We start from the raw sequence: 23,589 nt of genomic DNA on the forward strand, positions 1-23,589 counted from the left end.
TAACCCCTAATGATCTCATTGGGGTTACTGCAGCTTGAGGCTTTAATTTTTAAATACATTTTGAAGAATAAATCTGCATTTTATCTTAGAGTTTGGAAAATATGGTGATTCATAGTCTTTTGGTATTATAGATAAAAACTGGTCAGACTCAGTAAAAACTGCATTAAAAAACTATGAGGACGAATGGTGGCAGTATTAAGCAACTTTATTCCTTGACATCTTGAGCACATACCTTAACTTTATTCTTGTGCTTTGGGTTAATTTTACAGAAGTACTGGAGTCTCTGATTTGTTGTGTTGCTGGAGGAGCTTTAATCAGGAAAAAAAACCAAAACAAGAAACAGCTGAGTTATGTCAGCATAGTTTAGAAACTGTGTACATGTAGCTGTGGGTGTGTACTGGAAAACAGCTAATGAAAGACATTAAAGAGCTGCAGATTTATGATGTGTGTAGGTGTACGCCTGATATGTTCATGGATGTGCAGTGTTACTTTTTTTTAGTTATACTTTACATGGCTTTAAAAAGTGGATCAAAATCTGGCTTTTGAAAATCAAGCTTGATTTAAAATAAATTTAAAAAAAAAACCCTCTGGCTGTTCCTTTTTCACTATAAGAAAGAGAGCGATAATTTGCAAATAAAAAGCAGAAGGAAGAAGCTGCCTACAGTCTGGAGATTTTGTCTGAGTAAGCGCCCACTGCGAGTTTGCGAGGAAAAGAAATCACTGACAGAAAATAAAAATCTGAAACATTCAAAACTTTTCCGTGCATCCCCTGGGGTGGGGTGCAGTGGTTGGCTCTGCAGCACTTCGGGAGCAGGCACGGTTTCGTTGAATGAATGCATTCTGCTTTCCGTGCACTGACCAATAACCTTTCTTCCCTCTTCGACGCGTCAACCAGGCGCACCCACTCCACCTCTTAACCCCTCTCTGGAGTAACGGAGTTTAGTCTGGATGGAAACAGTAGATGCATACTAGTGGGAAGTCAAGAACAAGGCCCTGCAAAACGGAGCTAAAAGGCTAAGACAGCGGCAGCCACTTTTACCCGGGAGCAGCGGGTTTGTTTGATCCAAACTGGGAGGACTGCACTTTTTGGTAAGCGACCCACTCTCTGCTTTAAATCCTACAGAAAAAAACAAAAAAACAAAAAACACACACACTCTATTCCTCCCCTCAAGTATGCCAATAGTGTGTATGTGGCACTGATTGTATTAGAGACTGATACGTCCTAGTCGCAGCTTGGATATTTCTTAAAGTTTATAAGCGGTTACTGTTTACTCAGATTGGTAAGCTGATGCAGCAGGTTGGAGCTCTTTTGCGATCTGCTTTCAACACTTTGACTGCGTAGTTTCAACTCTTGGTAGTTTAGTTCGTCCAGTTTATACTGTCCGCTTGTTATTATTTAGCTGTTTTTACAGTTTCTGTTGCAATTAGTTCAGCATTACTTTGTCTTCTAATTGTGAAAATTTGTCCGTATTTTTTCTTAAGGCAACTGATTTTACGCACAGCTTTTTAACCATGCAATCATTGTCTCATCGTTTATTCTAATACTGTGTTTTAGGTGCTCTCTTTTCATTTTATTAATGAGTAAATAAGAATCTTTTGTTTTCTAGCCCAATAAAATGAGGATTCACCTCAGCCTACTTATTTATGGTTAATTTATTGCTCTATTCTGACCTTGGTGATGAGACTAAATAGTTGATAGCTGCATGTAGTTGATTAAAAACGCTATTTTTTTTTTTGCAGCTTGTTTACACTGAGATTATTTCTGCTTCATTTGTGAAGCATCTCACTGTCCAATTGTTGATCTAAATGATGTTGACATAGTGTTCCAGGCTTTCTCAGGACACACCCAGCTCTAACTTCAACACAGGAATTAAACGACCGGAAAAGAGAGACAAGGCACACATCTGTATTTTCTGTGAGAGCAGCCTGGCAAAGTCACAAAGAGTGTGAGGTGAGAACATGTGTTACAGGATAAGCAGTTTGCTTACAGATCATCTTGCAGGAATGCACCCTATTATGAATTTTTTCTTCTCACAGATAAACCCAGCACAGACGTTCCAGCTGTACCATCCCTGCAGCAATGGTTGACCCCAGCGAAGACTATAACTACACCTACGAATACTTAGACTATGGTGACATTGATGATATTAAAGTTGAGCACAGGCAGACAGAACCTATGCACATTTTCTCCGTAGTTATCTACATTATTTCTTTTATACTTGGCGTGATTGGTAATGGAACTGTCATTTGGGTGATGGCATTTAAAAGCAAAAAGACAGTCAACAGCGTGTGGCTGCTCAATCTTGCCATGGCTGATTTTGTATTTGTGCTCTTCTTGCCCTTCTACATTGATTACATTCTGCGGGACTTCCACTGGGACTTTGGTGTGGCCATGTGTAAGATTAACTCATTTGTGTCTGGTATGAACATGTATGCCAGTGTGCTGTTTGTCACCGTGCTCAGTATAGACAGGTATGTTTCTCTTGTCCATCTTACCTGGTGTCAGAAGTATCGCACTGTAGGACGTGCCTGGATTGTATGCAGCAATATTTGGGTAATAGCTGCCACCTTGAGCTGTCCCGCTCTGATCTTTCGGGACACGATAGCCTTAGGTGACAAGGTGGTGTGCTTCAACAACTTCCACACACACGACACACATATAATAGCCATGAGACACATCACAATAGTGACTCTCCGTACTACTGTGGGATTTCTTCTGCCATTTACAGCTATAAGTGTGACAGGCATACTTCTGATAGTGAAAACGAAACAATCTGGGGGTTCATTTCACTGGTCTAGCTTCTCCAAAACAGTCACTGCAGTAATCTTGGCCTTCTTTTTGTGCTGGGCACCTTTTCATACTTTTAGCTTGATGGAGTTAACCATACACTCCCAAGTTTACCTGCATAACCTACTGAGAGCTGGCTTTCCTTTAGCCACCAGCTTAGGCTTTTTTAACAGTTGTATAAATCCCCTGCTGTACATGTTCCTGAGCAAAAAAGTTCGCCATATCCTGAAGCATGGCTGTCTGGACATAACTAAGAGTTCACTCAGGGAGTTCAGCCAGTCGATCTCTGCCACTGAGATAGAGTCTGTGACAGGAGTTCGTCAGGACGGTGTTCCCGACGAGCCCGTGGAGTCATCAGCACTGTGATAGCTCCCGTCCCCAGACTTGTGAAGCTGTCCATGAAAAAATTTTATTACTTTAGCATAAATGTGGAGGGTTATTGCAGTTGTTAAGATTTTCCCATGTTGTTTCATTTGGGCAAAGTCAAGCCAACTTCAACTGACAATTACGCTTCATGGATAATGGAAAATGGAACATAAACACGGAGCCAGTATCTTTCCATCTACTTTACATAAGCCTAGTTATCTACAGAGAAACAGGCAGATGAAATTAAAACTGTTAAGCTGTTCAACAGAAAATCAATCTGCAATTATTTTGGTTACTAATCATTTAAATAAATCGCAAAACAAACACACCATGAAGTATCTGGTTCCAGCAAACAGGAACTGACCAGTGATGGTTGGACTGCTGCTTACAATAATCAAGCAATTTCTAGGTGCCTCCCTGGGCAGGGGAATATTGTGATGGATGACTGTTATGACTATTTTATGTAATAAATCATGAAATATTATATCTCACAGCTCATGAGCAAAGAAAATACATATTTATATGATATTTAGCCACTTTTGTCTTTCAGCAATGCTTTGGGACTTAGGGATGACAAAAGATACATGTATCTGACTCTAGTCTGTAACATAAAATTATTTTGTCTTTATAGTTTCATATCGACTGCTAGAATCATGTATTAATGTATCTTAAGAATCTTAAAGCTGGTTAAGAGCTGTATAAACATGTTTATCCTAATATATTTTAAATAAATAGTATATATCTAAATAAATGTGTTCTTCTGAACCTGACTGTACTTTGAGCATCTTTTTTTTTTTAACTTGATTTAATATTAAGAGAAGGATTTTCTATGCACACTCAGACAAGATTGCCTGGAGGATTTATCTAGTCCTATAAAGTTTGGATGACACTGGCTTAAAACCAGACATGCATTTCCTATCCACTTCCTTGAGGGTCTATTTACAAATTCAGCAATTTCCTGTTTTTTTTCTTTCGGGTGAACTCTGACTTGTGAGGATTATATAACTGTTTCCATCCGCTAACTGCAAGGATGCTGTTTTACATCTGTGGGAATAAATGAACAGGAAGCTACCAATTTTTTTAAATGTTCTCCAGTCGGTGCCACTTTAATTACAGTCGACTTTTGACCCCAGAGATCCTTTTTTCTTCTTCTTCTCTACGTAAATGTGCTCTTTGAAGTGGCTGAATATCACCCAGGTCTCCAAAACTGAGACTAGACCTGAGGGGGGGGGGGGGGGGACTGCCACTGAGCCACATCAGAGACGGTCACAAACTGCTGTAGATAAGATGCGTATCTGCTAAGGACAGGGTTTACATTAATTAGTACTGTTGATCAATATCTATACTATTAGATGAGCCGGTACTTACATAAAAGTAGCCCTGTTGTTTGGATTAGAGGATTACTTAATCCGTGACGCAGCAGAATTGACGGTGCGCAATCTGCGGCGCAGGCAGTCTCATGAGGACAGAAGCTGGTAGGGTAAGTAATCGGTCCCCGCAAACAATTAAAAACAAATGATTTTATTAGATGTGAATGCAGGGGCACTGTTGGTCTGCAGGATTTCAGTTCATGTTTGTGTTTGTAGCGGACCGCGTTACATCTGGCTCAATGTAACAGGGACGCATTAATTTGATTTAACGTCATAAATGTTAAAATATCGCCTCACGCAATATCACTTTATAACAATATGAGGCCAATTTTCACGCGCTAACACGGTTATTATCGTTAGCTTTGTGCAATTAGGCAGTATAACGTTACCTGTAGTAGTAGTGCCACATTTCATAACATTTGTAATATTTTTATATCCAGAATATTAAGCATTAATACTAAGTATTTACTTGCACATGCGGGGTCTCTTACAGTTTGCGTCAAATGGTATATTCATGTTTTGTTTTTCAAATGTGGCGCATCAGCTAGCTAGCTTACTTCAGTTTTTGTTTTGGAAGGGCTGCATGGGTGCTAACTTAGCTGAGGTTTATAGATCAGACACCCGCATTAAACACCTTAAAGCGTCGTGAGAACCTGGAAAATCTGTCACTGGAGCTAACGTTGTGTTCTGTTTCTGCCTCTCGTCCAGCATGTTGCGTTTGCCTGTTGCGAGCCGCAGTCTCTTTCCAGCAGCTATTAACAAAGGAGGCGCGACTGTATCTCACAATGGTAACATTATGCAACTTTCACCAGCAATTTTAAGTACAACGGGTGTTTTATTTCTTCATAATTGCCATTTCTGACAGTTGTCTCCGAGAAATAAATATTTTAATGTCTGTCACCCATGTTACTTTGACCACTAATGGATTATAGACAGGATTATAGAGCTCCCAGCTACCACATTTGGTGCCAGGCTGTTATTGGCACAGTTTAACCAATGAGTGTCACTATGCTGTCATTATGAAGTACTTGTAGTGATATATATGATAAATGACGTAATGTGTACATTACCAGTCCTTTTAAAGGGGAAATTTTGCAGTAAAATGTTCTGTGTGTGCCTGAAGCTCGTGCTGCATCTACTGCAACAGCAGCAGCAGCCAGTAATCTTCTGGAGGTGTTTGTGGATGGGAAGCCTGTTATGGTGGAGCCAGGAACTACTGTGTTGCAGGTAATAGCAGTAAACTTCATAAGATCGCTAAAATTCAAGATCTACAGTGCTTTGAAAAAGTATTTGCCCCTTCCTGATTTGTTTTTCTTTATTCGCATATTTGTCACACTTAAATATTTCAGATTATTAAACAAATTTTCATATTAAACAAAAATAACCTGAGTAAATACACAATGCGTTTTTTTTTTTATAAATAAGGATTTCATTTATAGGGAAAAAAAAGCTATCCAAACCTACCTGGCCCTATGTGAAAAAGTAATTGCCCCTCCCCCCTTATTAAATGATGAATTACCTGTGATTAACGATATTTTTTGGAAAGCTGAGATCAGTTTCACTAGCCAGGGATGTGGCGAGGTATCCAGGCCTTAAACTACAGAGGCCAGTGCCCCACATCCTATGGAGGAAGAAGCAGCTTCCTGGCAAAGGAGCATAACAACTTCTTTGCCTGGTAAGAGACCACCACATACCTGGACCCACCAGCTCTCCAAAGCTCCCAGCACCCCTCCTCTCTCTCTCCAGGAACATGAGGTGAGGAAACATTTGAGAGCAGTGAACTCCAGGAAAGCTTCTGGACCTGACAGCATCCCAGATGGTCAAAGCATGTGCAGACCAGTTGGCAGGGATCCTTACCAAGCTCACCAACCTGTTTGAAGGCCTCCACCATCCCTCCCACCCACCCAGAAAAAAACCCATCAATGACAGCCTCAACAACTACAGCCCCATAGCCCTCACATCTGTAGTCATAAAGTGCCTAGAGCGACTGGTCTACAAGCACATCAGGGACTGCTTCTCTGCTTTGGCCCCATCAGTTTGCCTATAGAGTGAAGCGGTCCACATTTAACACAATTATTCAGGAGATTTTAACCACCAAACTGCAGACCCCCCTTCCCACCTGCATCTGGATAGAACACTTCCTCACTCACACTCAGCACTGTTTTCCCTTAGGGCTGTGTGCTCAGTAGTCTACTGTACACCCTTTATACATATGGCTGCACTCCAACTCACCCAACCAACATCATCATTGAATATGCAGATGACATCACCGTGGTTGGGCTAATTTCAGATGGGACTGAGACGACATATAGAGTAGAAAAACTGTCCCATTGGTGCTTCCTGAACAACCTGACACTGAATGTTCTAAAACCCAAAGAACTTATTATGGACTTCATGAAGCGTCAACAAGAACCCCCTCTTTGAAATAAATGGTGAACATGTGGAAATTGTCACCACCTTCAGGTTCCTTGGTACCCACATCTCAGCTGATCTCTTCTGGACTCAAAACACCAAGGCCCTAGTGAAGAAGACTCAGCAGCGGCTTCACTTCCTCCGTGTCCTCAGAAAAAAACATCTGGACAAGAAGTTGCTGCTGGCCTTCTATTGCTCCTCTGTGGAAAATGTACTGACTCACTGTCTGGGCATATGGTATGTAAGCTCCACAGCTGAGAACAAGAAGTCAGTGCAGAGGATAACAGTGCCCAAAAGATCATTGACTACCCTCTGCACTCCCTGGAGCACATATCCAGAACCTGCTGCCTCAGGAGAATCAGCACAATCACAGGAGACCCCTCACGTCCTACCCATCTCTTGTTTGACCTGTTACCCTCCGGATGGCATTTCAGGTCAGTTAAATCACACACTATCAGACTCACCACCAGTTTCTTCTCGATGCTGACATGTCTGGAAAGGATTACAGAGTCATTTCTAAGGCTTTGGGACTCCAGCGTACAACTCAGTTAAAGTCGGCGTTCACGATTCAACAGTAAGAAAGAGACTGGGCAGAAATGGCATCCAAGGGAGAGTTCCAGTGTGAAAACCCCTGCTGACCAAAAAGAACACAAAAACCTCTTGATGCTCCCCAAGACTTTAGGAAAATATTCTGTGGGCTGTCGAAACAAAAGTTGAACTTTTTGAAGGTTTTGCATCCCGTTACATCTGGCAGAAAACTAACAAAGCATTTCATAAAAAGAGCATCATACCAGCAGTCAAACGTGGTGACGGTGGTGGTGTGATGGTCTGGGGCTGCTCTGCTGCTTCAGGACATGGATGACTTGCTGTAATGATAATGGATCAATGAATTCTGCTCTTTACCAGAAAATCCTTGAGGAGACTGTCTGGCCAGCAGTAGGTGGCCTGAAGCTCAAACACACTTGGGTTATGCGGCAGGACAGTGACCTGAAACACATCAGCAAATCCACCTTTAAATGGCTAAAAAAACAAAAACAAAATGATGGTTTTGGAGTGGCCTAGTCAAAGTCTAGACTTAAAACAGATTGAGATGCTTTGGCATGATCTTAAACAGGCCGTTCATGCTCGAAAACCTTCCAATGTAGGTGAATTAAAACAGTACTTAAAAGAATAGTGGGCCAAAATTCCTCCACAATGATATAAAACACTTGTTGCCAGTTGTCACAAATGCTTAATTAGGTTTAGGAGACAATTACTTTTGTAATTGTTTATTCCAATTTGATCTGAAACAGGTAGGTGTGACAAATAAGAAATAAACTAAAATCGGGAAGAGGGCAGATATTTTTTTACAGCAGTGTAGGAGAATTCGATATACGTAACAGCACTGTTGTTATCTGTTACAGGCATGTGAGAAGGCAGGCATGCAAATTCCCCGCTTCTGCTACCATGAGCGCTTGTCAGTTGCTGGAAACTGTCGCATGTGTCTTGTGGAGATAGAAAAAGTTCCTAAGGTACTTTTTGGGATTCACATGTGTTATGTTTCAACTCTAGAAAGCCATGAATGTCTCTTAGTCTTTTGTTTCTCTGCTCAGTTTTGTAGAGATAAGGGTATACCTACCTTAATTAATATGTAATCTTTTTAATTTATTATCTAGCCAGTGGCAGCTTGTGCTATGCCTGTCATGAAAGGCTGGAACATTTTGACAAATTCTGACAAAACACGGAGGGCCAGGTACATTCCACCTCTTAAATGAAAGTCATTAAAGCCTTTGAGATTTTCTCATTTTGCTACATATTTGTGTTGTAAAGTTCACACTGAAATTTGGTCACTTGTATTTCTGGTTCTTTAACTTGGTTGGCTGGGATTCCCCTACGTGAAAGCAATCTTTTACTTAAAAATTTTTTTTTACAGAGAGGGGGTGATGGAGTTCCTGCTGGCTAACCACCCGTTAGATTGTCCAATTTGTGATCAGGGAGGTGAATGTGACTTACAGGTAAATCACAGATGATCACCACCACAGTAGATGTGTTCATTATTGTCTTGATTGTGTGTAAAACATATATTATGTGGTTTGGAATTTAGACATTAGTGATTGACTAGTACTGAGTGTAACTGAGTGAAATTTCATGTGAAGGACCAGTCCATGCAGTTTGGCAGTGATAGAAGTCGCTTCACGGAGGGCAAAAGAGCCGTGGAAGATAAAAACATTGGCCCCCTCATCAAAACCATTATGACTCGCTGTATTCAGTGCACTCGTTGTGTGCGGTGAGTCATGCTTTAATATTTAAAGTTGAGTTACTGTATTCATGTGAAATATTAAAATGCCTTTATTCTTTTCCTTATTCAGCTTTGCCAGTGAGATTGCAGGTGTGGAAGACCTGGGCACCACCGGCAGAGGCAACGACCTGCAGATTGGGACTTATGTGGAGAAAATGTTCATGTCGGAGTTATCTGGGAATATTATTGATATATGCCCAGTGGGAGCCCTGACATCTAAACCATATGCTTTCACTGCCCGCCCATGGGAGACCAGGTTTTTAAATTATGCTTTACATTTTTACACTTTTATTTTTTTTTTCGAGGGGGGGGGCGGGGCATTTTGAAGGTGGGACAGTGAAGAGAGACAGGAAAATGGGGAGAGTGACAAGGAGATAGTAAAGGGCTGCAGGTCAGACTCAAACCCAGGCAGGTGCACTCTGGCCATGTGGCATATAGTCACCTTCTCACCCACTGAGCTATCCTCTATATCTTGTGTAACTTTTAAGGGGCCCAAAAATTATATTCAGATTCATGTATTCTCCTTTAAAAAAGAAAAAAAATACATGAGTCTGAATTTTTAATTAATTAATTAATTTATTTTGCAGAAAGACTGAATCCATTGACGTTCTTGATGCTGTGGGTAGTAACATCGTGGTGAGCACTCGTGGCGGTGAGGTGATGAGAATTCTGCCTCGTCTTCATGAAGATATTAACGAGGAGTGGATCTCCGACAAAACCAGGTTCCTTTTGGATCACACAGACTTTAAGTCATAGGCATAGGTTTGTGCATGGTGTTTACATTATTGCTGAACTCCTTTTTGCTCCCAACTCTGCAGGTTTGCTTATGATGGACTTAAGAGACAGAGGCTTACTCAGCCCATGGTGAAAAACGAGTCTGGGCAATTGGTTCCCACATCCTGGGAAGATGCGCTGACTCGAGCTGCTGGAACAGTACGCAATTCTTGATTGAACTGCAGTGATTATATTGCTATCAAAACAGTGGATTTCAATTTAAAACACTGATTCTGAATACCTGAATCATCTGTTTTTGTTTGACAGTTGCAAGGAGTTGAAGGAAAGGACATTGCTGGTGTGGTTGGAGGTTTGGTTGATGGAGAGGCTCTCATTTCCCTGAAAGACTTGCTGAACCGTCTGAATAGTGACAAGCTGTGCACTGAGGAGACATTCCCTATGGCTGGAGCAGGGTGAAAAAAAAAAAAGAAAGAAAACTGAAACAGTTTGACACACACACACACGTTAGTTTTTTTGTTTTTTTTTTTCTTACTGACTTGATTTTTCTAGATCTGACCTGCGTTCAAACTATCTTCTTAACACTGGAATTGCTGGCATTGAAGAAGCTGACTTGTTACTTCTAGTCGGCACTAACCCCCGGTATGAGGCTCCTTTGTTTAATGCACGGATCAGAAAAGGGTAAGTAAATCATGACTGTTTAACAATGGTTACCCGATGGGTCTGACAACAAATGCCTGCCTTTCTATATGACATTGGTGTCTCTGCTTTAGCTGGCTACACAATGAGTTACATGTGGCTCTGGTGGGAAAGGAGGTGGACCTTAGTTACACATATGAGCATCTTGGTGAGTCTGCCAAGATCCTTGAAGAAATTGCTTCAGGAATTCACCCATTCTCCCAGGTAACACTGAGCATCCTCCCTTATGAATGCCATCGATGTCTCTTCTAGAATGTCTCTTCCTAATTTCATGCGTTTTATAATCCTGGTGCAGGTCTTGGCTAAAGCGAAGCATCCTGTTGTTGTAGTTGGCAGCAGTTGCCTGCAGAGAGAGGATGGGGCTGCGATAATGGCTGCTGTGTCAGCCATTGCTCAAAATGCTCGTGTCAGCAGTGGAGTGGAGGAAACCTGGAAGGTTCTCAATGTGCTTCACAGGTCACAAGCTTGGAAAAATTACTGACAAAGCGTTCAATAACAGTACAGTTGAAAAGGGGTGTTAACTAATGACTGTGCCCTTTTTATTGTCTCATTAGGGTTGCTAGTCAAGTGGCTGCTCTTGATCTTGGATACAAGCTAGGAGTGGATGCCATCAGGAAGAACCCACCCAAAGTTCTGTTCCTACTTGGGGCTGATGCTGGCTGCATCACTCGCCAAGATCTCCCCAAGGATAGCTTGATAATCTATCAAGGTCAGCTTTTTGGCAAAATGGAAAAAAGCTTATACAGTTCAAGGTTGCTGTGGGGGCATGCAAACACCATCACAGGAAGTCAACCCATGGACCTACATGTTGTCCCTGTGCCTGTGTGGGTTCTTTCCACCGGCATTCTCCCATAGCCCAGAGACATGCAGATTACTCTGTATTTTTAAGTTTGCCGTAAGTGTGAATGTGTACGTGAATGGTGGGCTGTCTTTCTGTGTTAGCTTTATGATAGACTGCTGACTTGTCCAGGGTTCACCATGACAGCTGGGATACGCTCCAGGACCACTGTGATTCTGAATTAGATAAGTGGTTAAAAAAATGGATGGATAGCTGTATGAATAGCAGAAAAGGCTCATTTCCGCTATAGTATGGCTTTGAAATGGGTTGTATAATTCCTTAAATTATCTTCTACGTGTATAGGTGCGACAAAGAGCCTGATTATTAAAGAAACTTTAATGGCTTAAGTGATCAGATGGTGTCTGCGCAACCTACCTCAGTTGTTATACAGTACTTTGCTAAACTCTTGAACCACCTCTCATTTCTTTAATTTTTCTAGGAAAATGGGGAAACAGGAGCAGTGATTGTTTGAAATGTGTGAAAATTTAATTACAGTATAAAAGGTAAAAACAGAGTAATTAACTTGAAAGTCAATATTTGGTGTGACCACCTTTTATTCTTCAACACAGCCTGAACTCTCTCTGGCAGCTTTCAAGTAGTCTTCAGGCTTCTTGAAAGACATTCAAAACTCTCTCTTGGATGTTGGCTGCCTTTTTTTCCCGTTCTCTGTCAAGATGATCCCACACTGCTTCAATACTGGTGAAATCCAGGCTCTGGGGAGACCAATCCATGACTGATAGTGTTCCATTGTGTTTTTAATTTATATCCAGGTGTGTTTTTACTGTGTTGGCAGTGTGTTTGGAATCATCGGCACGCTGAAAAATGAAGCAGTTGCCGATCACTCTTTGCAGATGGTATTGCATGGTAAATCAACAAAATATAATGAAACCAGGGGTGGCTCAAAACTTATGCACATCTACCATATGGAAATGCCCAGTGTATCAGAATATCAAATGAGGGACAGTCTTTTGGAAAAATAGTGTTAACCATTCCCTTAGAGACTTGAAGAATACATGTTGAGGAGTAATAAACTTGTTCTTGCTTATCTGCAGTTTTCTATTTTGTAACTGCCCAGGTCACCATGGCGATGTCGGTGCACCAATGGCTGATATCATCCTTCCTGGAGCTGCATATACTGAGAAATGTGGCACCTACGTGAACACCGAAGGCCGTGCCCAGCAGACCAAGGTGGCAGTGACTCCTCCAGGTGCAGCCAGAGAGGACTGGAGGATCATCAGAGCCATATCCGAGGTGAACTACAGCACAGGATAAACATACAAGGCTCAAGCAAATAAAAATGTGACTAAATGCTGTGTGTTTTCATCCCTTTTTAAGCTTGCTGGAGTGACTCTGCCCTATGACACTCTGGATGAAGTGCGTAATAGGCTGGCAGAGGTTTCCCCAAATCTTGTGCGATACGATGACTTTGAGGAGGCCAACTATTTTAAGCAGGCTAATGAGCTGTCTAAGGTCAGCTGTTATCATCTCATCTTCCAGCGAGTGTGTGTGTTTTTTGTTTTTGTTTTTTTTTGTATTGTTTTCAAGCTGATTGTAGAGAAGCTTGATTTAAATATAGGTTTGTACATTTATTTTATCTCAGTTTATGACACACTGTTGGTTCATGATGATAATGATATCTGGCTTATCTGTTTCAGGCAGTGAACCAGGCTCTCCTAACTGAACCTTTAGTTCCTCCACAGCTTACTGTGAAGGACTTTTATATGACAGGTGGGTCACCAGCACGTCTTCCTCCTCTGGCTGAATTCCAGATTGGAATAAGTATTTGGACAATTCTGACAATTTTGGTCTTTTCAGGGCATTACAGACAAACTGGTATTAATTTGGAAAAGGCACAAGGGGACATTAAAACCAACAGTTTACATTGTTTGTTTCCATTAATTTTCATTACAGATATGAGAGACTTGGGCCAATTTAAAAAAAAAAAATCACAATACTGATTAAAAATCTTTATAAATGGTTGCATTTTCATTGTTACGCAGTGATGAGCAGCGTCTAATAACCCTGTTTTCATGAAATGATTTTAATGTTAAAAACTGGGTAAATAAACTTAGTGCAATGTGTACAGTTTCCATTACAATTTGCTTCTGCTTATAGCAGAATATATTCACCCATACCATACCATACCATACATACCATACCATACATACCAAATATTCTGTTGCTGTGATTACAAATTTATAACCACAGCACATGTTCCAGTGAGTTTTAATATTAGCTTTTAATGCTTGCATGACTTTGACACTTTTTTAAATTAATTCATGTAAATTTAACATTAACTTTGTAAGCAAGAATTCCCTTCAGTTTGATATAGCACCAAATATTGAAGGTCCAAAAGTGTTTCTTTTATTTATATATATATATATATATATTTTTTTAATATATATATATATATATATATATATATATATATATATATATATATATATATATATATATATATATATATATATATATATATATATATATATATATAATTTTTTAAAAAACAACACTTTTTTGATCTTCACAGTAGTTCAAAAACGTTAAATCTGCCCTCAATTTTCACCCACAGATCCGATAAGCAGAGCCTCCCAGACCATGGCGAAGTGTGTGAAAGCCGTCACAGAGGGAGCGCAAGCTGTGGATGAACCAGCCATATGCTAAAACACAATGGATAGACATCCAGTTCTTAAATGATGCGCACAATTCCTGTATTTGCACATTCCTAGAAACATAATTGCACTTTTTTGAGGATAGATATTTTACTATAGAGTATATTCACATTATGGACCTAATATACTTGCAGAAATGTGTCTTAAGTGCAGTAGGCAGCGTGAAGATGTCAGCTTAGATTTGCCAAATATCCAGAGATGCTCACCTGATAGTTTGTTTCCCTTTATCAGTGATCCTCATATTTTTGTAGGCATGACCAAATATTTAAAATCTTTATCCTTGTCTTTCTGTAAAATTGAGAATATTTTTTCCTAGGAGTATTTAAAGTTTATAGTATTGAAAAGTGTAGTTTTTGTAAATGTGGTGGAAATGAATAAACCAGTTACCTGTAGCAAGTCTAACCCTATTTAAGTTTGTGCATTTTTGTTTAAATAAAAAAAAAAAAAGGAGAAACTGAAAATATGTGTTGATGCAGTGAAGGGCACTTTTCCTGTCTGAAATGATTCTCACTTGAACTTTAGTAGTCAGGAGCTCTGGTATTTTCACTGGCACGTGGTCCATCATTAGTGAACAAGCCGGCAACAGTGTGGCAGCAGAGCTGATAACTCATTCATGTGGAGGATGATAGTCGTGGTCCAGGTGGATTTCACACTAACATTTCGCCGGACACCCCCGATTTAGTCTGCTTCCATGCAGTTTGTTTTAAACGGGGAATGTGTACACGACACAGCCCTTCACACAAAGTGTTTGATAAAGAAATTAACATGATAGTTGTGCACTGAAGGAGCTTTTAACAAAGTTGAATTTCCAATATGGTAGGAGAGGTTGTTGTTGTTGAGCGGACTGTTGTCATGTCCCCGCAGTGCCTGTAGTGGTGCTGTGAGGAGTCCGCTGTGGATCCAACAAAAATCCACAGCAGCCTACCTACTGCTTGTAATTTGCTCTGGATAGCCTATATTTACGTGCGTCCTTATTTCAAGATCAACTGAGCTCGATGAAGATCGCCGTTACTAACCGATCTCCAATATCGATGCGCAAATAGCCTAGCTGATTCTAATAGACATTACGGCCGTCTGTCTGGAGCGAATACTATACAGAGCCCATACCAGTTCAAGGTAAGTGAAATCGTATACAGCCTCGGCCTCGATTTCTAAGTGTCCCGTTCTGCACGGGCTTCACTGGGCGAGTGGTTCTACTAGAGACCGCTGTCCGATCGAAGCTAAGAGGCCTCTTATTCGTGACATATTTAATGGAAAAACTTGTGATGCGCCGAAATGAGTTTGTGCCTAAAGCAGATGTGGAAATTAATGCAGTGTTTACATTTTTAAGCAGTGTGACCTGCTAATGTCCCATTATGTAACGGTGTTCGCTATAATTCATATCGATTATTACGGAGGCCTTCGGGAACAGGCCGTAAGCCTCGTATGTATACCCTTTGTTTGAAAGTATTTGACCATAAATGTATCATGTTTATACACCGTAAAATCTCATGACTAGGGGAGATTATTTATTTGTAGTTTATTATAATTATTTTTGCATTTTTCTAAATAAATTAAACTGCAAATAAACCTTTATAGTGTTGCAATTTGCTTATGTTTCCGTTTCCTGGTTAGCTACCGCCTACTAATTTGTGTTTTTAGCTTTATAAGCTAACAAGCTAATATAGCTTTTCTTGTTTGGTCATTTTGATAATATATGTTTTTTGATACAAGATGGATAAAGTTATATTTTCTGGATTAGGTCAGAGGTAACTGTTATACTTAGATATATTTACTACGTCGTAGTATAAAGTTTCACAGCTGTCTATCGGCTCCAAGCTAATGTGGCAAGCTAGCTCCCCCGGACACTAACATTACTTTCTGTTTGCTATCTGTCCGGTTCTTCTACACTATAGTTGTTAATGCAACTCATCCTGAATAAAAAAGGACAAGTTTACAACATGTTAGTGTCTGTTCAGTGGACACTTAAGCTGTCAGAGCTGTGGCACTATCAATACCAACTTAAAAACAAAAGTTTAAGGTAGTAGCTGAGCGACACGATAATTAAGCGTGCCGAGTTACAGTTATGGCACTCCGTGTGTTTATTATGAAGCGTTAGCTACGCTCTTTTAAACGAGCAGTCAGAATTTTTTCTTGAGTCAGAAAAATAAAATATTTTTTAAGTGAGTATCAGTCAGTCTTGCGGAAGTGCTAATACACAGGCAAGTTAGTGTTTTGGAGTTTTTGACTTGATCGGACAAACCCGCTGTTTTACTACCATTGTATCATCGTGTAATTAAATGAGTTGTGGAGGAAAATCACATACTGTGTGCCACCTGTTTCTCAGTGAGAGATCTTGACACCCAAAATTAGAGGGCCTAAAAGACATGTCCAGATGGAAATTTTCTCAAGTGTTTAAATATCGTTTATTAATCACAGCACACAGAAGTATTTTTTTCGTGAACAAGCAGATAGTTTCTGTTTGTTTTACTTAAAACAATGTTTACTATGCCAATAATGCAGCTTATTTATATTAGGAAAATATTACCTTTTATGGAAGATTGCTATTGCTCTACCTCTTAATCCTGCATGTGCGTGCATAGTTAGCTTCTCACTGTACTTATGGTGTAATTATTGTTTTTTCCTTCCTTTATCCCATCAGCTGATGTTGTCAAGGACAAGAGTCACGTGATGTATGAAGGCAAACACATACACTTCTCAGAGGTAGACAATAAGCCGTTGTGCTCCTACAGCCCAAAGCTCTGCAAACAGCGCAGACTCAATGGCTATGCTTTCTGTATCCGGCACGTTCTGGAGGATAAGACTGCTCCCTTCAAGCAATGTGAGTATGTGGCCAAGTACAACAGCCAGCGGTGTACCAACCCCATCCCCAAGTCTGAGGACCGCCGGTATGTATGATTGATTCTACTTTGATTTACAGAACTAATCATTCATGGGCTTGCACAGTATACTGAGAATGTGTTCCTGTTTTGCAGATACTGCAACAGCCATCTGCAGGTTCTCGGCTTTATCCCCAAGAAAGAGCGGAAAAAGAAACACGATGCTTTAGAGGAAATGCGCTCACGGGCTGCTCACCTGGAGTCAGTGGCTCTCAATATTACTGTGCCCTCTCTAGTTCTGAAAGCTCCCAATGGTCTAGATGAACTACCGCCATCTCCCCCCTGTACACGCCTGTTACCCCTCCCTGACGGGGAACTCCTGGACCCTTTTGCCTTTTACGAGGATGACACAGATGGGGAGGAGGTGGGCGCTCCTCGTAAGGGCAGCGCCATCAAGAAGAAAATACAGAGTCAGCTGGTGCTGAACCAGAAACTCTGCCATGACACAGACCTCTTCCAACCACCTCCTGAGCACTTTAGTCCTTCCGCTGTCCCCCGTGTCCACCCCTCTTCGCCACTCAATAGTCATCTTCCACGGCAGCAGCCAGGTCTTCTCCAGCAGCCCCAGCACTCCAGCACGACTTCCTTCATCATCCCAGGACAGCAGCAGGGTTTATTATGCAATCCACCACCTCAGACGGTCAACTTTCTGCCTCCAGGGCTGCCCGCTAATGCAGCACTCAGTCCAGTGCAACATTCTGGGCCATCGCTCAGCAGGAAAATGCCTTTGACTGCTACTTACTTGCCTGCCGGTTGCAAGGACAGTGGCAGTAACAATCAGCGGCATGTGGTCATCATGCGTCCCACTGCCTTTTCACCTTCTGCCAGCTGCCTTGCCAGGTTGCAACATCTGGTGCAGCTCTGTGCCAAGAGACAACGGGAGCATGGAGACCTCTTTCCTCATCTAGGTGATCAAACATTTTATAGTTTATAAATTCATGTGGATTTTTATAATGACTTTGAAAGACTGTTTAAAGGTAGCTATAAGGAGATAGACGAGCCTCTCTAACAAGCTCTCTTCCAGGATTGGACTGGTCGGAGGACAGTGCTGATGATGATAATGATGAAGACGAGACAGAGAGATTTTCTCCTTTTCAGAGCTCTTGGAGACCGCAGAATGGGTTGGTATCTTAATACTTAACCCCTGTTGCGGAACAGGTAACTTCACATAATGATGATTATCGTGTGTTTCTCTTGTAGGTTGGAAGATGACAGTGGCTCATCTCGGAGGACAAGGCTGTTTAGGCTTTGCTCGTACCTTCAGGAGAAATACAAGCACATGTGCAGGCAGGAGAGGGCATGTATCCGGCAGAAGAGATACCGTTATGCCTTCCGCAAAGCCTTGCTGCACGCTGCCAGTAAAAACCCCAGCTGTGCCGCCCAGCTGATCCAGGAGTTGAGTGGTGCCTCTTGCAGCTCATCAAGGTATTCTCACAACCGTCACTTCTGTTTATGTCGGGCTGTGTTTTACATTACGGTTAGTAGGCCTTAGATTGGTTAACGCAGTCACAAATCTTATTTTTTCCACCTTTAGGAATGTAACTTTCAATGAAAACAACATAATGAATGGTGACTTGTCAGTGTTTGCTTAGTCCTGGATGTGTTTGTGTCTGCAGTGTGGTTCCACCAAGGCAGCAGGGCGCAGATACAGGGACCTGCACTGGCAGCACAAAGGGCCAGCCTTGTCACAACAGAGCTCTGCCCTTCACTCGACACTGCTTTCAGCGTATCCTTTGCACCATCGCTTTCTTGTACAGCTGGTCACTATAAGTGTTACCGCATTTGATAAATCTCAGTTGTGCATGCTATCTTAAAATCACATGCTGTGAGCTATACAGTGTGCGCCTGTGCTGTAGGATTTTGTTCACAGGCCCTCTGGAGTGCACCGTGTTTTTGTTTTGTTTTTTTTTTTTCCTTTACTGTTCTCTGTAGACATTCTGTTGAATCGCTCCCAACAGCTCTTTGCAAGTTGCACAGCCAAATTCGCAGACGGTCAGCAGTGCTCCATCCCCGTGTTTGATATCACGCACCAGACACCTCTCTGTGAAGAGCATGCCAAAAAGATGGTGAGTTCAGTGTTTAAGGGTAAACACTGTAGGAAATGTAAGATTCATCAAAAACTAACACAAGAGCAAAAATAGTGGCAGAAATGTGACTTGTATGCAGGGGGAAAACAAGAACTTTTGAAACCTTATTTTGATCTGATTTTCTTTATTTGCTCCTTTCCTTCTGCACAGGATAACTTCCTGCGTGGGGACGGAAACCGACGGGTGCAGCACCAGCAGCAGCAACAGCGAAAGCCACGTAAAAAGACCAAACCACCGGCGCTCACCAAAAAACATAAGAAGAAGAGGAGGAGAGGCCCACGGAGGCCTCAGAAACCCATCCCTCCAGCGTTGCCACAGGGGAACCTGGGAATGCCTTCAACGAGCCTAACGATGCCCTCACAGGCCAGCATCAGGTGTGCCACAGCTGCGTCCCTGCACTGTTGTTAGAAATTTAGCGTGTGGAGATTCAGCGTGAAAGACAAGCTCATATGTTACACATACAATGGCATGTTGTATTTTTCCTCTAACCTTTGTTTCAGGAGCCCTTCAACTCCAGACCTAAGTACAGACGAGCTTCCTGATGATATCACCAATGACATGGCAGACATTCCAAATGACCTTGAGCTAAACCAGGAGGATTTCTCCGATGTGTTACCCAGACTACCTGATGACCTGCAGGACTTTGACTTGTTTGAAGGTTGTCTTGTAGCTCATTTTTTGTGCACCACTGTTTATTTCATGTGCGCAAGACCCTCTTAGTCTATGATTTATCTTTTTTATTTTATAATCTTTCAAATGTTTGTGCAGGTAAAAATGGAGACCTACTGCCCACCACAGAGGAGGCTGAAGAGTTGGTACGTGCACTGCAAGCTATGGGGTCCTACACAGACTCGTTGGTGTGCCTAAGCTCCATGGGAGACCTGGCCCCTGCTGAAGGAGTGGACCACAGAGCCATGACTGTGTTTCCTGGTCCTGTCCAACCAGGGGGCATGGGAGACCTGCTGAACAGCCGCATCCCTACCGAGAACTTCACCAGCCTCGAGCTGGCGGACAATCTATTGCAGTCTACTGGAGATCACTTTCCCCCTTCGCCTCCATCTCAGCCCGCTAACCAGAGCCAAGCGCCGTGCTCCAATCTGACCTCATCTACTTCTGCAGCGGCCCCCTCCACCACGTCCCTGCTCACTCAAACCTCCCTAACAGAGCGGACGTTTTCTCGGACGCATTCATCCCATGTTCTCACCAAGTCGGACGCACCCACATCATCTCCCCAAGGCAGCCACTACAGCAGTGAGCATGTGCCGTCCCCATACAGTGACCACATGTCTTCTCCCCATGCCAGCTCTTTCCAGACAGACACCCCCCTTCTCCTGGAAGTCCCTCTCAGTGGAGTACCAGGACCACCACGTTCCACGTGGAACAATCTCCCTCTTCCCCTCACTGACCCTACGCAATTTGGCAATCTCATCGGATCGGAAAGTCATCTCATATCCACCGCCCTTTCCACTCCCCCTGCCACCACCCACTCTGTGACACTTCAGCCTATGGCTGCTCTCTCAGCGATGCCCCAGAGTGGCTTGACTGGTCTAACAACTCCTCCTGCTCCCTCACCTTCCCTCACATCTTCCTCACACGATCTTTTGACCTCCACACAGCCCAAGCAACAGCTCCCTCAGTTCAGCGCGGCCTTTGGCCACCAGTTGGCCTCCCACAGTGGCATCCCAAAAGACGTGCAGCCCAGCCACAGCTCCACGGCTCCCCCTGCTGGCTTCTCTATAGTTAGTGCCACCGCTGCAAGTGCCAACAGCGCCACACCACCCTTCACGCAAAGTAAATGAGAGCAGACGGCATGCAGCGACTGCACCGATGGTCTGTGGACTCACAGTCACTTACAATCCAGTTGACTGACTTGTGATTAACCACCCCTGTTCATCTGCTACATGTGTGCAATGTGGTTATAGTGCACTATTTGATAATGAATTTGCACAACCTCAGATTTTACTCTATTTTCTATTTTTGTTTGTTCCTTGTGTAGTCAGATGGTGTCTGAGATTTTAAGTCAGTGTGAGTCCACGTGTTCGATGCCTTGTGGTTTCGTCAGCAGGGGGTTACAGTTGGATGTTATAAACGGGTGAAAATTGGCAGAAGGACCTAAGCAGAGATTATCTGTGTCACAGTGCTCAGAATTCATAGAAGCCTCAGTCAGTGGTCAGTTTTGTTTGCTTTGCCAGTTCAAGTCCTGTCTTAAAATGATCAGCTGTACCCTGCCTTGCTCAGATGGCCATTGCATTTTTTTTTTTCCCGTTCCCCACCTGTTTCATACACTGCTTCTGTCACCCTCTGAAGAACAAAAGACTTTTGTGATCCATTATGTTTCAAGCTATTTAACTGTTATCATGCTATAGAATCTTACTGAGTCAATTTCACAGTCATATGAATTTACCAAAATACTTTTAAACAGCTGTTTTTATATTGTGTATATTGTATATGTGCTCATTTATTGGTTTGCTCAGACGTCAAAAATCTCTGACCTCACCATTGGTTGTGGGACTCTGAGTGGCCTAGTAGACACTTGAAGGTAAATAAATATAGTATCTTAAAGCAATAAATACATTAACATAACTCTAGCATCTTGAGGTATTTTACTGGTCTCATTACATGTAGCTTCACCTGATGAATCCAGGCTGGATCAGGAAGATATTTTGGCCTCTTTAACAGTTTCCCGTCAGAGGCGAGTGATCAGGTCAGGCCATCTTCTCTCTGAGTGGATTTTTAAGGCTGATAAATTAGCTTCAGTGTTACGGTGAGAATGGTAATGCCACAATCCAGGGACTTTTAAGTGTCTACTCTCAAAGGTGCTCTCTGGTCCACATGTACAATGGTCTTTAGTGGCTTGCATGTCTCATATAACATAAGTTCAGTTTCAGGGCTCGCACTAATATGACAGGCCAGGCTACCCGGAGGAGGCTCACGCGGTGATTGGGTGTTGGAAATTTATATTTTTTACCCATCAGCTAGATGTAACACAATTGGTGTATTTTGCACGTCTGAAGTAAAGCACTGTCTCTTTTACTCAGTTATAAAGCAATGTTTTTTTTTTTCTTTCAAAGACATATGATGAACAGCTGGTGTCTGAAAAACATAAAAAAAAAAAAAGAGAGAGCTCTGCCACCTGAGAGCCTCTCCCACCATCCCCCTACCCTGACAGCAGTACAACCATGGCTTTTGATAGGTATTATATTAGACATTTGAGAGATTGTCAGACATTGTTGAGTATTAGGTATATAGAATAGCAGTCTCTATCTTGGGGTTTGTTGGTGAATTACTGAGTAGCAATGGATTGAAATTGTTATTTGCAATGTATTCAGTGGAACCTGTGTCTGTGTAGAATGAGTCTCTTGCTTTTAATGGCTATCAAAATGATTCTAAGTTCTCTTTGTTGGAGGGATCAATGTTTGTTCATATGCTGTCTTTCTGTTTTTATTCTGATGAATACTTTTTTGATAGCTATTAAAATTCCAGGAAGAAGTCTTGAGAATGCATAGGGCTGCAACCCTTTTGTGTGAGAGCGTAATAATAATATCATGATTAGATAATGGTAACTGGCTTCTTGGTGGTAAGAAATACTAGATTATATGCATCAGATGGGGGAGAAGAACAGATCAGCATACTTTTTCAACCTAGATTTGCACAGGAGTGGATGAGACTGGTGGTGTTTCATGTCTTTTTTTTTTTTTTTTTTTTCCTCCCCTGCTTGGATGCTCATTACATGAACAGCCGCCATCATTAGCAGCTCTGAGCCTGCACCGGACTCTTGTTTCCAGCTGTGAGAAGGCCCAGTTCTGTCTCGCCCCTTTCCAAAGAGAAAACACAGTCTCAAGTGTAAACCTGTAGCTCCACCAGAGACGGCTGGGCTTCTCAGTGACCGCAGTGTTGTCAGTAACAGAAGCAGTGCCCCTAGAGATAAAAGAGGAAGAATCGGGTTGGGTGAAAATGCGATTGAAATACGTGAGGTAATACTGCTGTATCCACATAGCATGAGATTAGTCGCTCCACCAGTTCACTCTCCCCGACAACCATGTAGAACAAATTTTACAGGGCTCGTAGGCACATGTAACTGCTTGAATTCAGAGATGGCTGACAAATTCCTATACTCATTGAATGTACTGTATTACTGTTTTTAAAGATAGGATGAGCTAATCTAGTCACCTTTTGTTATTGGTCCTTGTTTAATTTGTCTAAGGTATTTTTTGTATACAAAGGTTTACATTTTTATGTATATTTTTCTTGTGTACAAATTATGTAATATGTGTACAAACACTGTATGTAATATCTGTATATAGTGTGAGAAATTTGATCTTTTGTTTTTGGATGTATAAATAAAACTTGCTGTGAGGTATTTGAGGAGATGGTTTGCGTTGATGTGGTTTTTTTGAAAGGTCACCTAAAAATGCCGAGACATGCTCGCATGCACGCTGCCTCGGTTTTACCGCTCCTTTCATACACA

The 23,589-nt window shown here is 41.9% G+C and overlaps 3 protein-coding genes across 4 annotated transcripts; all 3 read left to right on the forward strand.

Annotated features, from left to right (window-relative positions):
- Nucleotides 1-821: 821 nt before the first annotated feature.
- Nucleotides 822-3,924, forward strand: cmklr2 (chemerin chemokine-like receptor 2). The gene is made up of 3 exons (XM_030757360.1): nt 822-1,089; nt 1,822-1,951; nt 2,038-3,924. The coding sequence occupies exon 3, from the start codon at nt 2,081-2,083 to the stop codon at nt 3,152-3,154; it is 1,074 nt and encodes a 357-aa protein (XP_030613220.1). The 5' UTR covers nt 822-1,089; nt 1,822-1,951; nt 2,038-2,080; the 3' UTR covers nt 3,155-3,924.
- Nucleotides 3,925-4,384: 460 nt separating this feature from the next.
- On the forward strand, nt 4,385-14,562 carry LOC115800535 (NADH-ubiquinone oxidoreductase 75 kDa subunit, mitochondrial). 2 transcript variants are annotated; one of them, XM_030757962.1, is made up of 19 exons: nt 4,385-4,634; nt 5,233-5,312; nt 5,648-5,751; nt 8,340-8,447; nt 8,592-8,668; nt 8,849-8,930; nt 9,072-9,202; nt 9,285-9,470; nt 9,802-9,936; nt 10,033-10,147; nt 10,256-10,401; nt 10,499-10,627; nt 10,720-10,849; nt 10,941-11,101; nt 11,200-11,354; nt 12,559-12,734; nt 12,819-12,953; nt 13,139-13,211; nt 14,056-14,562. In XM_030757962.1, the coding sequence occupies exons 2-19, from the start codon at nt 5,234-5,236 to the stop codon at nt 14,145-14,147; spliced, it is 2,214 nt and encodes a 737-aa protein (XP_030613822.1). In that variant the 5' UTR covers nt 4,385-4,634; nt 5,233; the 3' UTR covers nt 14,148-14,562. The 2 variants fall into 2 exon arrangements, with proteins under 2 accessions (XP_030613822.1, XP_030613823.1); XM_030757963.1 differs by lacking the exon at nt 5,233-5,312.
- Nucleotides 14,563-14,995: 433 nt separating this feature from the next.
- Nucleotides 14,996-23,489, forward strand: ino80da (INO80 complex subunit Da). The gene is made up of 10 exons (XM_030758496.1): nt 14,996-15,271; nt 16,797-17,043; nt 17,131-17,942; nt 18,059-18,155; nt 18,235-18,459; nt 18,651-18,760; nt 18,967-19,100; nt 19,272-19,495; nt 19,622-19,779; nt 19,890-23,489. The coding sequence occupies exons 2-10, from the start codon at nt 16,826-16,828 to the stop codon at nt 20,918-20,920; spliced, it is 3,009 nt and encodes a 1,002-aa protein (XP_030614356.1). The 5' UTR covers nt 14,996-15,271; nt 16,797-16,825; the 3' UTR covers nt 20,921-23,489.
- The last annotated feature ends 100 nt before the right edge of the window (nt 23,490-23,589 follow it).

This window comes from Archocentrus centrarchus, chromosome 21 (genome assembly GCF_007364275.1).
Source record: "Archocentrus centrarchus isolate MPI-CPG fArcCen1 chromosome 21, fArcCen1, whole genome shotgun sequence".
Classification (NCBI taxonomy): domain Eukaryota; kingdom Metazoa; phylum Chordata; class Actinopteri; order Cichliformes; family Cichlidae; genus Archocentrus; species Archocentrus centrarchus.

What these genes read in the sequence shown, in the direction of transcription:
- ino80da (XM_030758496.1), top strand. Translation starts at nt 16,826, where the DNA reads ATGTATGAAGGCAAACACATACACTTCTCAGAGGTAGACAATAAGCCG. An exon ending in AGACCTCTTTCCTCATCTAG is followed by an intron (nt 17,943 to 18,058) that starts GTGATCAAACAT and finishes GCTCTCTTCCAG; the next exon opens with GATTGGACTGGTCGGAGGAC. An exon ending in TCTTGGAGACCGCAGAATGG is followed by an intron (nt 18,156 to 18,234) that starts GTTGGTATCTTA and finishes TTTCTCTTGTAG; the next exon opens with GTTGGAAGATGACAGTGGCT.
- LOC115800535 (XM_030757962.1), top strand. Translation starts at nt 5,234, where the DNA reads ATGTTGCGTTTGCCTGTTGCGAGCCGCAGTCTCTTTCCAGCAGCTATT. An exon ending in CAGTGCACTCGTTGTGTGCG is followed by an intron (nt 9,203 to 9,284) that starts GTGAGTCATGCT and finishes TTCCTTATTCAG; the next exon opens with CTTTGCCAGTGAGATTGCAG. An exon ending in AATGCACGGATCAGAAAAGG is followed by an intron (nt 10,628 to 10,719) that starts GTAAGTAAATCA and finishes TCTCTGCTTTAG; the next exon opens with CTGGCTACACAATGAGTTAC.
- cmklr2 (XM_030757360.1), top strand. Translation starts at nt 2,081, where the DNA reads ATGGTTGACCCCAGCGAAGACTATAACTACACCTACGAATACTTAGAC.